The 13,931-nt window shown below is 36.3% G+C and overlaps 1 protein-coding gene across 2 annotated transcripts in view; it reads right to left on the bottom strand.

Annotated features, from left to right (window-relative positions):
- MYO5B (myosin VB) overlaps window positions 1-13,931 on the bottom strand; it is a 497,816-nt gene that overhangs the window by 89,792 nt on the left and 394,093 nt on the right. For both annotated transcript variants that reach the window (XM_031945960.1, XM_031945961.1), the window contains exons 19-21: window positions 10,853-11,064; window positions 7,674-7,830; window positions 5,833-6,072 (exon numbers count right to left, since the gene is read on the bottom strand). In XM_031945960.1, the coding sequence (XP_031801820.1) occupies window positions 5,833-6,072; window positions 7,674-7,830; window positions 10,853-11,064 (609 nt within the window). The remainder of the gene's footprint in view (window positions 1-5,832; window positions 6,073-7,673; window positions 7,831-10,852; window positions 11,065-13,931) is intronic.

Genomic DNA, 13,931 nt, shown 5'->3' with positions numbered 1-13,931 from the left:
GATTATAGACTGAAGAATAATTCAGAAGCTATCTAATCCAGCCCTCTCATTTTACAAATGAGGACCCTGACATTTAATTTAAATAACTAGCTCAAGTTCACACAAGCAACAAACACCTGATGCAAGATTTGAATCTAGTCATTTTGATGAGTCTATCATAAGTGTTAGAGAATTGCAGACCAGATTTTCTAGAGACAGGAGGGGATTTCATGAATAGAATGATTCTTAGAGAAATGAAAGAATCACTCACATGTCTCCTGCTTTAGAGAGCAAAACTATAACATAAGAGGCTAGGGATCTAGGCCTTGCTCCCCTTCCACCCCTCATTTTTGTAGTGAACTATTTAAATAGGCTTGATGGAATGGTTGTTATCAGTCTAGAAGTTCCAAAGTGAGTTTGCCTTTTGGATGGAATCTAAACCTCATGGGGTTCCTATGAGCCTAGAAAGGATTATATAAAAACTCTATGGGAGAATTCATCAGCTTTGTCTTGTTGGTACCAATTTCTATCAGGAGGAGTCATGGCTTCTATTAAGTCCTTTTTGTGTTGTATGGACTTTCTATGGGGCAATATAAAGGAGATCCTCTACCCGTATATGCTTATTACTTTGAAAGCATGTACAGGGGCCTCTTTCCTCCTCCCCCATGTATTTACATTTAGATGAAAGTTTTATTTGGAGATTTCTTTCCATAATTCTGAATGAGGACAAAAAAAGCCAAGGGAAAACAAAATGTTAAGCCTGCCATTGAAGTTGGAACAATATTGTCTAAATTCAGAGTTTCAGTGGTACCTTGGCCACGTTACAAATGGACTAGAAATGAATTTCATATTTGAATCACCTAACTTTGAATACCTTCTGGCTTATCCATATCAAGCCTAAAGTGTGCTATCCAAAACAGAACATAGCATTGCAGATGTGGCCTGGCCAGACCAGAGCATAGGAGGCCAAGTGCCTTTTTATCCTAAGAAATATGCTTCTCAATATAGCCCATTTAATTGTTGTTTAGCTTGATTGTCTTCCTTCATTTACCTCCTAGAGTGAAAAAAACTAACTGAGAAAAAAAGCTGTTTGTTAGTATTAGACCCTGGCATCCAAAATTTCTTCTTGTTAGTGTGGTCCTTGGAAAGAATAATCTCTATTACTTCCTCAGAGTTAGGAGACCAATAGCTCTAATTTGCCACTAAGGTCTATGGTTGTTTCAAGGGCCATATTCATAGCTTTCACATCAGATAAACTTGATCTGGATGTCTGATATTTCTTGGACTGGAAGCAATTGATCAGAGATACTGAAACACTTACCACCACTGGCAAAAAAGCAGCTTCAAAAGCATTTTCTCAAAAACGTTTCTCCAGCAGAAGGCCCAGGTTGTCTCCCTCTAGTAAAATAAAAGTTCTCTGAGGGCAGAGATTTTTATTTTTGTCTCTGAATTGTAAGTGTCTAGTAAAGGGTCTGAAACATGCATTATAGGCACTTATGAATAAATGTTTAAGTGACTCTTGTTCATAAAAAACAAAGAAATGCCTTTTTTGTATGGTGTTATAGTTTAGTAGTCAGAATCTGGTTTAGAATTCAGGAGACTTTGATTCTAACCCCAAAGACTTGTATATATAAAGCACAACCTTCTGTCATCTGTATATATTTGTTTGCTTGTTTCTCTTATTAGATAAATTAGATATATTTATATCTATATTAGCGCTGCTTTAAGGTTTGAAAAATACTTATATAAAATGTATAATATAATATAAAAAGTATAATAATATGTTATATATATTATATTATAATAATATAATATATTATATTACATATTATATATAATTTATTCACCATAATCCTGTGAACTAGGGGCTATTATCCCTATTTTACCGATGAGGAAACGAAGACTGGAAGAAGTTAAGTGATTTGTCCAGGATCACCTAACTAGTAAATATCTGAGAAAGAATTTGTACACAGGTTCCAGTGCTCTCTATACCACCTTTGTTGCTGTTGGTCAGTCACTTCAGCAACATCCAATACCCCATTTAGGGTTTTCTTGGCAAAGATATTGGAATGATTTGCTATTTCCTTCTCCAGCTCATTTTACAGATGAGGAAACTGAGGCAGACAGCATTACCTTGCCTAGGGTGATAGAGCTAATTTGAATTCAGGTGTTCTAGATTCCATACCTGGTATTACCTAGCAGCCCATGCTCCACCTAAATGTGTTTGGAGTCTTCATTGTTGACGTTCATTCTTTCAATCAATGTGTTAACAAAATAACTATATATAAAACAATATGTTAAATGCTAGAGAATAAAGGGGAAAAATACAATCCCTGCCTTTAAGGGGAGAGGACTTCCCTAATGGGGAAGACAACACAAACATATAGCAATACATGTAAGATATATAGAGAAAAGATCAGATGGAAGATAGGTGTTATATATAGTCTCCGGGATCAAATATAAAATCCTCTTCTTGGCATTCAAAGCCCTTCCTAACCTACTCCCTTACCTTTCTTCCTCACATCCCATCATACTAATCTCCTTGTTCATTAACAAGATACCTCAGGACATTTTATCTGGGTTTCATTCCTGGAACACTCTTCCTCCTCATCTCTATCTATTGGCTTCCCTGGCTGCTTTCAAGTCCTAGTCAAAACTCTATCATCTACAGGAAGCATTTTCCACTTCCTCTGAATTCTAACGTCTTCCTTCTTCTAAACATTGTCTATTTATCCTGCATATTTTGTCTGCTTATATTTATTTGCTTGTTTCTCTTGTCAGATTGTGAGATCTAATTGTCTTTTGCCTCTTTTTATAACCCAAGTACTTAGCACAGTGCCCGGCACACAATAGACACTTATTAAACATTTGCTAACTAGAAAGAAAAAATACTATCATCTTAAATTGGTTCACAACCTCATATGGGATCCTGTAACTGGAAGTCACAAAATGATGATTTATCAGTAAATGTTTGATTTGCATAGCTATTTTATATATCTGCATACCTGGGATCACATAAAAATTTCTCAGGAAAATAGGGTGTTGAAAGTAGAAAAAGTTTAAGAAGTTCTGATCTAAGGATACAGGAAAGATTGGCTACATTCAAATATTTGCTCTTATCTTATTCTTTCTGCTTAAAAAAAGTACCTCTTCTTCTTCTAGGTAGCTGCAAAGTGAGTTCTCCCTTGAGATTGAGACAGAGAAAGAAAATTACTTCATTCAGTATCTAAAAGATTGGCCCCTGCCTGCAAAATTGTTTTTCATCAAAACAGATTAACCTCTTTCTAGCAGAGACGTGGTTAAGCTACTACAGTCTTTCTGGTGTCAAATAGTGTTCATCACTTTCTTTGACAACCAGTCATGCTATTATAAAAGGCCAACAAGCCCTCAGCTAAACGGTGACTTTGAAGGTACAAATCTAAGGCATCTGGGTTTCAGCAGCCTCCTCATCAAAGCTCCAGAGGTATTCTTTTTAGACATGGAGGGCCTTGACAGTTGGGCTTCTGGAGCCTTACAATGAATCTATATTACAAATACTTAAGGAGAGAGGCTTGGGCAAGCAGATCCCTTATCTCCAATCCCCTTCTCTGTTTTCAGTTGCCATCTGTGGACACGTGATGCTTTCCAGATGTGTGCCAGGCAGGAAGCTTGAAGCAAAACACTCTTTTTTTTTTTTTTTTTTTTTAAATTAAAGCTTTTAAAAATAGGGTTTTTAAAAAGTGCCTCTCTTTGGTTTATTTTTCCAAGCATGTGGATTGAAAATGCTAGTTTATTTTTAACCTCCCAAAGACAAGTTGAGAACCAGAAGGACATTAGCAGTGCAAACGAGGAAATGCATATGTAAGAGCTGGCATTAATTTAAGGGCCAGACCTGTAAAACATTCAGAGTCTGTGGTTATGGTATATTGAAGAAATGGAGCCTAATCTTCCCCCAACTGCACTTTTGCTAGCAGGGTGAATATCTAACACTTGTATTCTCAGAGAGCTTTGCTGACCAACTTGTTACCTATTGCTCCAGGACAACTTCACTATGAAGATGTGGATCTCTATTGAGGTGGGAGTCCCCAAGAGTTGGACTTGTAAACCTCTTCCTTCTTTTCCTTTCCAGACTAGGGTCTCGCTTCCAATATTTATGTCCTTATTCTCACTCTTTGGCTGTGCATATGTGCCATGTTTTCATGATCCGCACCCATACCATAGCTGCCTCCTATCACCTTTCTTCACCATAACCTTAGCACTTTGCTGCCATGTGGGCATCCATGAGATATTAGGACAGTGTGTCTATGTATGAACTGCCTCAACTGGGTGTTATTAAAGTTAATAAATACACAGAACAGTAATAAGTTAATTGTGATCCTCATGGATGTAGAGGGTCCTTACTTCCAATTCTCTAACCCATAAGAGTTCTCTCTCCTTTGTTTATTCCTCTTTCCTCTCTCTTTGTCCCTTTTCTCCTCCCTCCTTCCTCTGAATATAGTAGAATCCCTCAAAAGACCCTTCAGGAACACAATATTGTTTCTACCTTTCTTTTGAATTATCTGCTGTATGAATTAATTAGGCTTAAGTCTAACTCCTAACTTAAGCATATTTCTTTCGGAATGCTTGTGAGTGATTATCACATAGAAAAAAACACACAAAAATTCATGTTCAGTGATGAAAAATACCTTCCTCAATTTATATTCCCCCTCTAGGCTACTTCAATTTCAATTTAATGTTTGCTATAAGCAATGTACTGAGTTAGATATGGATAGAACACCAAGCTTGAAATCAGGAAGACTCATATTTGTGAGTTCAAATGTGGGCTCATACATTTTACTGGCTGTGTGACACCGGGCAATTCACTAACCTTTCTGCCCTAGTTTCCTTCTCTATAAAATAAGCTGGAGAAGGAAATGGCAAGCCACTCCAATATCTTTGCCAAGAAAATCACAAACAAAAAAAAAAAATCACAAAAAAAAAAATGACTCAGACATGATTGAAAAATGACCCAATAACAAGGGATTTCTTATTGATGTTGTAACCTGCTTATATAACGTGACCTCCAAGAAAGAAAGGGCTTTTCCTGGGTAATTGTAATTATACAGGGTGAAGAAGACTAGGATTCAAGCTAGTATAAGGAAATAGTAAGTAAGCATGTGAAGACAGAGAGAGATTGCACTGTCTCTACAAGTAGATTGGAAGCTTTATGAGGGCAAGAGCTGAGTTTATCTTTGCTTGAGTTTATCTATATAACAAGACTTTCCATGTAGAAAGAGATTCATTTAAGTTTATTTAATTGACTGATTGAGGTAATATAAGGCAAAGCTTTTCAGGCAAATTGAGAGAAAACTTTAGATTCTTGAATTAACTTCTTATTGAAGTTACTCAGTGCCTTGAGATTAAACTTTATTTTTATTTTACCATACCCTAGGATACAATGTCTGGCATATATTTGCTCAATCAAGAAATAAACACTTATTGAGCACTTATTATGTTGCCAGGAATTGTTTTAAGAACTGGGGGTGTGTGTGTACAAAAACTAAAGCCAAATAGCCTCTCTCCTCAACAAACTGTGCTGGCATCTACAGCACAAGGGAGAAATCTATTAACCTTTCATTCTTTCTCATATAGTTTTCATTGAAGATACAACATTCTTCTCTAGTCATCTCCTTCAATATATCCAGAGCTGGGGCAGTTAGGTGGCACAAGCCCTAGAGGCAGGAGGACCTGAGTTTAAATATAATTTCAGATACTTAGTAGCTGTGTAACCCTGAACAAATCACTTAATCCTAAATGTCTCCAAACCTCCCCCCACCTCCCTCCAAAAAAGTCCAGAGCTCAAGTTTTGCTGACAACACCCAAAGTAGGACTGACCTGATCATCAATCTTCCTCTGTAGCTGGACCACTTTGTTCTCCATTCCCACATTCAATCGTTTCAGGTGCTCAGCAGAACGGGCTTCAATCTTGAGAGCCTTCAACTCCCGCTTCGCTTTCAAGCGCCTGAAGGCACACTGGATGACAATGGCCGCCCTCCGAAACTGCAAAAATCTCCTCCTGGCCATCCAACCCCGGGCATGTTTCTGGATCTTGGTGACCTTGTGTTCCAACAGCATCTGGCGATAGACAAACAAAACTCAGACCTGATCCTGCCCCTGTCTCTCCTTACCTTTCTGGGAATTCCAAGTCAAGATAAAAGGAAAGGCCATGGATGATAAAAGGAGCAAATTTTAGAAGTTAAATTCAGAGTGTGGATTTTAGCCAAGTTGGAGAAGATCTGAGAAGTGGAAGAAATCTCCTTGCAAAAGTACACCCCATTTTTAGTTTCCTCTCTTTAGTTTTAAGAATTTATCTTTTACTAACAAAATCCAATTGTCAAAGTTACAAAGAGAAATTCCATTTAAAGTAACTACTGATAGTATAAAATACTTAGGAATCTATCTGCCAAAGGAAAATCAGAAACTGTATAAGAAAAACTACAAAACACTTTCCACACAAATTAAGTCTGATCTAACCAATTGGAAAAATATTAAATGCTCTTGGATAGGGTGAGCAAATATAATAAAGATGACAATAGTACCTAAACTATTTGTTTAGCGCTATACCAATCAGACTCCCAAAAAACTATTTTAATGACCTAGAAAAAAATAACAACAAAGATTATATGGAAAAACAAAAGGTCAAGAATTTCAAGGGAATTAATGAAAAGAATTTATCTTTTAAACACAATATGGGTTCAACAGTGTTGTTAAGAAAGCTGGGGGATGTCTCTATTTCCTTTTTTTTTAAAGTCAAAGAATCACAAAGTGATCACAATTAAAACAATAAAAATAATAATAAAAAGAAAAAAAGAGAGAATTGTCAACGATCCCCAGGACACTATCCTTAGAAAGTTCTCTTCATGGCCTAGCATCAGACACAGGATCTCTTTAGGTTGCTTGTGGTGGAGTAAAGGGAGAGAAAGGCTCATTCAGCATTGCCCTATCCCAATTTTTACTGCATTTAACAAACATTTTGATTTTTTCTATCGTTTCCTTCATAATTTCACATGATCAGCTAAGTGGTGCAGTGCATAGAACTCTGGGTTTAAAGACCTAAAAACCTGAGTGCAAATCCAGGCTCAGACATTTACTAGCTGTGTATCTCTGGGGCAAGTTATTTAAACTGCCTCAGTTTCTTCAACTGTGAAAAGTTATAACATCATCTACCACCTAAGGTTGTTGTGAAGATCATATGAGATAATGATTGCACTTAATCAAATGCCTTATTTTTGCATTGTTGCTGGTGTTCAATCATTTTTCCACTCATCTGACTTTTAGTGGCCATTTTTGGATTTTTCTTGGCAAAGATACTGGAGCAGTTTGCCATTTCCTTCTCCAGATTATTTTATAGATGAGGAAACTAAGGCAAACAGGGTCAAATGAATTGCTTGGGGTCACTCAGCTAGTAAATGTCTGAAGCTGGATTTGAACTTGGGAAGATGTTCCTGATTCCAAGTTCAGTGCTCTCCATTAGGCCAGTTGCTGCCCACTAGTTGCTGCCCAGTATATAGGTATTTTATAAAGTATATTTAGGTACCCAGGCTCTTTAGAGTTAAACTCCATCATAGAAATGTATGTAATTATTTTGTGTTCCCTTCTCAAGTTTCTCCCATTCTTTTGCAGGTTGGGGGGAGAGGATAAAAGAAGAGGGAAGAGGTAGGAGGTCTGCCGCATACCTGGCGGTAGGCTCTCCGTACAAACATGCCTCGGGTAAAGGCCTGGATAGTGACCGTAGCTCTGTAGATCCTTTTATAGGCTTGACGGACCATTTGCATCCGATACTGTTTCTGGATGACAATGGCTGCCTTGGTTTTCCGTAAAAGCTCAGCCAACCTATAGAGTCAAGATGAATGGGTAAGTTAGAAAGATCCCCCACCTCACTTGAGTTCCCTAAGATACAGTGAATGAGGAACTCCCTTCTTTCCTAAAAAGCTTAACCAAGCTCACTCGTCACTGTCATTGACCATAGGAAGGTTCTTAATGCTCTCTTTAATTCTGTATAACATCATTAGTTACTTTAGTTGTATCACTCAACCAACAAGCATTAAGTGCCTACTATGCACTAGGCTGAGAATTCAAAGAAAAAAAAACCCATTAAGTTTCTGCTTTTAAGAAGGCTACATTCCATTAGGGGAAATTGTATGTACAAATATAAATATGTAAAGAATATAAGACAAAGCAAATTCAAAGTAATTATGGAAAGGGGGAGCAAGAAGAAGCATTAGAAATTGGAGCTATTAGGATAAGTCAGATTCAGTTCTTTGAATTGAGCTTTATATATTTATCCCTTATATTTTCTCTCACAATTTGGCCTTTTTTATAGTATTTTTTTTGTGATCAGTAACTGGTCACAACTTTTTTTTTTTTAATGTAGGCACATGTTGTTCCTGAGTGAGACTGAGTTCCTTGAAGTCAGTACCTGGAATTCTGTGCTTCTAAACCATCCATGGTGTCCAACTTTGTGAATGCTCAACAAATCCTCAGAACCACAGAATCAGAATTTTCAGGCTGGGAAGGATCTTGGAGACTCTATTCTTACAGATGAGGAATGTGACAGCCAGAAAAGTGAAGTGATTTCCTAAGATCAGCTCAGGTTTCCTGCTAACACTCTAGTTAGTGTCTACTTCACCAAGTTAATTCCTGTGTTTCTATTGTAGGGATCCTTAGGCATTCTTCAGATATTTGTAGTTTTGTCAGCTGTTAAGAGTATCAGCTAACCAATGATTGTTATCAAGTTGTTTTACTCATGTCCAACTCTTTTTAACTCCATTTGGGGTTTTCTTGGCAAAATTACTAACAGTAGTTTGTCATTTCCTTCTCCAATTCATTCTTAGATGAGTAAAGTGAAGCAAATAAGGTTAATCAACCTTCCAAGAATCAGCCAGTAGGAGTCTGAGACCAATTTTGAACTCACAAGGATGAGTCTTCCTGACTCTAGGTCTAGCCCTCTATCCATTACATCATCTAGTTGCCCAACCAAAGGCAAAGTCATATTCAGGTAGTATGAGGCATAGAAAGATCAATGGACCTGGAGTTAATAGACACAAATTCAAACCCCCACTCTGAACACTTACTACCTGTGGGACCACTGGTAATACACTTGACCTCAATTTTCTTGTCTATAAAACGGGGACAAATCATATTTGCATTATCTATTTACCTTACCCTCAAACACTACAAGAATGTAATATTTCCTTTCAAAATCCTTCTGCACCCATCTTCATAGTGCTCAGAACAGTTCCATGCACACATAGTAGGTACCCAGTCCCCTTTGACTACTTGGAAGAGAATATTGGTAAATTTCTAAGGGTTTATCCTAGATAAGATAGTTTTAATTTCTCAAATCAAAGAGAAAAGTGATATAATGGGATAATGATACTATTCCCCATATGTTTTTAAAAATAATAAGCTTTAATAAAGGGAAAAAACCAAAAAAAAGATGATTTACCTATATAATATAAAAGACACTTACAAGGAATCAAGAAATCTGAGATCAAGTACTGGCTCTGCTATTATCTAGCTGTATAACACCATATATGTTCTTTTATCTCCCTGGGCTTCAGATTTCTCATCTGTAAGGTGATTAGACATGGTACATTTCAAGGTAGCTTCTAACATCATAGGATTGGACAAAGCTTGGAATATGTAATATATGTATATATGTGTGTGTGTGTGTGTGTGTGTGTGTGTGTGTATGTATAGTTTTAATTTTGTATGTATAGTTTTAATTGTGTATGTAGATATATATATATATATATATACATATTATACATACACATATATAGTTTTAAATTATGGGTGGGAGAACTGTCAGTGATATAAAGCTTAAGACTGCTTCTTTTCTTGACATTAAAATATTTTTTTTAAAAAACAACATATGACTTTATCAAGGTAAAAGACTGATATACAGTACTTTAAAGTTTGACTAGAACATAAAATAAGTGAAGGAAAATACTATAAACAGTAATAAGCTTAGAGAGGGAAACTGGAGTTATCCCAATGTCTTTTATCCTGTTAAGATGGAGTCCATGGAGCTTTTTGGAAGGAATACAATCAGGCTATGGTTTAGCAATGTTACTTTTGTTAATTATATGAAGGACAGACAGACTGGAGAGAGACCAATGAAACTTGAAACTCAGGTAGCTACTGCAATAGTCCAGATGAGAATTGATAAGGCATGAACTAGGTGACCACAGGAATTAAGAAAAGGGATGTTTCTCTTAAGTCTATGATTCTCTGAACCTATATTTGCTCAGAGCAATAGTGACAACCAAAGAGCTCTGTTTATAGAACTTTTTATAAATACAAACACCGTACTTATATTTTCAGTTGATTCTCATGTCATTCTTATGAGATGAGAAGTACAAGTAGCAATATACTCAATAAATGAAGAAACTAAGGCTATTTCACCTGTATAATGACAGATTCCAACATCTAAGTACTAGGGTCAGCTGCTAATTCTATACTGGGTGGTCAGAAAAATTCATAGGAAGAAGTGGTACAAATTATCCTGTAAAAGCTCATATTTGGAGTATAGGAGGAATTATTTAAGTTAAGGGGTATCACATTAGGTGGGTGCAAAGACAATAAGAGACCTACCAATCTGATGAGAAAAAGGATTTGGGTTGGAAAGAAGAGGAATATAAAGCTGAGTAAGTAAAGTAGAGCCAGATTATAGAAGGCCTTGTAAATTGGGCAAAAAAAAAAAATTTGAACTCGGCATGAACTACTACAGGATCATAAACTAGAAGAACGATATGTTGTGGATTGCTTTGGCAGTGCTGTCTAGGAGGTACCACAAGGAGTTTTTGTATGTGTGTAAGAGGAAGAGAAGATGGAAGGGAGTATTGCTTACCTGCGTGCAAGGTAACCCCGAGTGTGCCTCTGCAGAGTTAAGGTAGCCCCTCGCAACCTGCGATACTTCACTTTCTGTAGCCAGCCCCTCACAGTTTTTTGGATCATGATGGTGGCTGCCCGGACTTTGTCTGCCCGAAGTTTTTCCAGGTATGCTACCTGGCCTGCCCGGAAAAAGATTTTGGTGCGGCCAAACTGGAATGCATCAGGGTCCTTTGAGAAGTAGTTAGGAAAGTGGTAAATAATCAGTAAGGCTGTAAATCAACATTCACAGATCATCTAGAGCAAGGTTTCTTAAACAAGAATACACAGAGCCTCAAGAGGTCTCATATAAATTTCAGGAGATCTATGAACTTTTAAAATATCAAAAAAAAAATCAAAAAATTTTGATCACTATGTTTCAATTTAATTGGTTTCCTTTGTAATCCTATGTATTTCATTTTATACATATAAGAAAGGGGCTGTAGGCTTTCTAGCTGAAGGAGTCCATGAAATGAATAAAAAAGTTAAGAACTTATAACATACAGGCTTTTATTTAATTTTCTTCTCAGAACCCCTTTTTCAAATTGTATTTTATTTTTAATATTCATTTAAAATTTTTTGGAGTTCTAAATTTTTTCCCTCCCTCTAGTACTTTCCCTACCTACTGAAAAGGTAAGCATTATGTCAATTAATGTGTCAGAGTATGCAAAACATTTCTCCATATAATCAATGTTGCAAAAAAAAAGCAAGAAAAACAAAGCAAAAAAAAAAATTACTTCAATCTGCACTCAGAATTCATCAGTTCTCCCTCTAGAAATGAATAGCATTTTTTACCATGAGTTCTTTGGAACTGTCTTGATCAGAAGAGTTAACTCTTTTACAGTTAATCATTCTTACAATATTACTCTTACTATGTATAAAATGTTCTCCTGGTTCAACTCACTTCACTTTGCATGGGTTCATATTAATATTACCAAGGTCTTTCTGAAAGCTTTCTGCTTGTGAGTTCTTACAGCACAATATTATCACAATCATATATCACAAATTGTTCATCTATTCCTCAGCTGACAGACATTCCCTGAGTTTCCATGTCTTTGCCACTATAGAGCTACTATAAATATTTTTTGTACATATAATGTTTTTTCATTTTTCTTTGATCTCATTGGGAATCATACCTAGTAGAGGTATTGCTTGGACAAAGAATATTCACAGTTTAATCTTTTCACATATTTTATAAATCCCTTATCTTTCTATTCATATTCAAAACTCTGCACAAATCTCCTGAAATGATGGATAATGCAGAAATAATTTTCATTTGACTTTGGAATGGATGATAAGATTTTTTTTGGGGGGGGTCTATCTTCCTAATTATATTTTATTTAAGCTCATTCCAGTTAATGGTGAAGGAGAAGTTGCCCAAAAGAATGTTCAGAGTCACGAGAGGAATATAATGCTGTGATTAACCATTGGCTGAAGGTAATTCACAGATTGGATACCACAAAGATAATTATGATTTAATTATAAACAAAATTTTTCTATGTTCACTTTCCTAGCATGTAGGAGATAAAAAGAGTTAAGGGGGTCTAAGGCAAAATCCACCGTCATACATTGAACATTAGATGTTTCCCCCTCCCCCCAAAAAAGTCATAGAGTCATTTTAAGTCATCATTTTCTGCATCAAATCGAAAAAGTTTGTAGGAAAACAGAGCTTTCAGCAGACTAAGGCAATACAATATAGTGGGAAAACCACTAGTTTGGAGTCAGAAATTTGGGTTCAAATTTTACTACTAAGTATTTTGGGGACTTGAGAACAAATTGTTTGATCTCTCTGGGTCTCGGTTTCTTTCTTTATAAAATGGAAAAGTGGAAATAGATGACTTCTAAATTTCATTCAAGATACTACTGTTGTTTGCTTGTTTTTTTTTTCTTTCTCATTTTTTTCCCATTTTTAATCTGATTTTTCTTGCACAGCATGATAAATGTGGAAATATGTTACATAGAATTGCACATGTTTAATCTATTTTGGATTACTTGCTGTCTAGGAGAAGGGGGGGAGAAAAATTTGGAAGAAAAGGTTTTGTTAAGGGTAAATGTTGAAAATTATCTTTGCATGTATTTCAAAAAAACAAAAAGCCTTCATTAAAAAAAAGTTCATTCAAGGTCTAAAACCTATAATCTTATGATCCTTAAATTTCTGCTGCCCAGTTCTTCTGAAGTAACCAAGTCATTCCTCTGGCAGATAGTATCTGTTTTTATGCTCAATTTGAAAAATGCTATATCGTGTTGTGTAGTTCCTTTGTTAATGCTTTGCTAACCATGTCTAGTCAATATGTTTAGAGATGATTATGTGGGCTCCATTAGGGGAAGAGTTTCTTGCTCTGTTTTTATTTACCTATTTATTATGTTTTTGCTTTTTAATTAATTTTTGTAGGCAAATGCCCAGTCCTGAGTCGGGCACAGAGTGATCAAATAAATATTTGAGATCAGCAGCTTAATGAGGTCTGGAGAGCAATGAAACAGAAGCTCAGGAATTCATTTTGTTGATCCTACTTGGGGAAGCTTCCTTCTCAGTGAAAGGGTATCGGCATTGTTCTCAGTCAGCCCTGGGAGTCAGGAGTTGATAGAAGGTCAATGTAGCTGAGAAAAGGACTGACTGAAATCTTTAACTCCTGGACTCTTGGGCTTGGAGATGATCCTCAGGCTTAAAGAGTCAGAACTGTCAGGGGCAGCTAGTTAGTGTAGTGGATAGAGCACCAGCCTTGAAGTCAGGAGGACTTGAGTTCAAATCTGAACTCAGACATTTACACTTTCTGTCTATGTGACCTTGGTCAAGTCACTTAACCCCAACTGCCTCAAGGAAAAACAAAAAAAGAGTCAGAACTGTCATGGCCTTTATACTAAAGGAAGGAAAATTTAAGAAGGGGCGAGTTTGTCTGTCAACCCATATTTGACTGTATTAGCTGTTATTGTATCACAGAAGTCAGCACTGTACCTTGTAATGGATGGAATTTGCATCCAGAGAGAGAACAATGAAGACTGAATGTAAATCAACATATGATATGTTCGCTTTTTTCCCTTCTTCTGTTTTTTTCTCTCGT

The sequence above is a fragment of the Sarcophilus harrisii genome, chromosome 1, assembly GCF_902635505.1.
Source record: "Sarcophilus harrisii chromosome 1, mSarHar1.11, whole genome shotgun sequence".
Lineage (NCBI taxonomy): Eukaryota > Metazoa > Chordata > Mammalia > Dasyuromorphia > Dasyuridae > Sarcophilus > Sarcophilus harrisii.
This window is presented reverse-complemented; position numbering and strand designations above follow the sequence as displayed.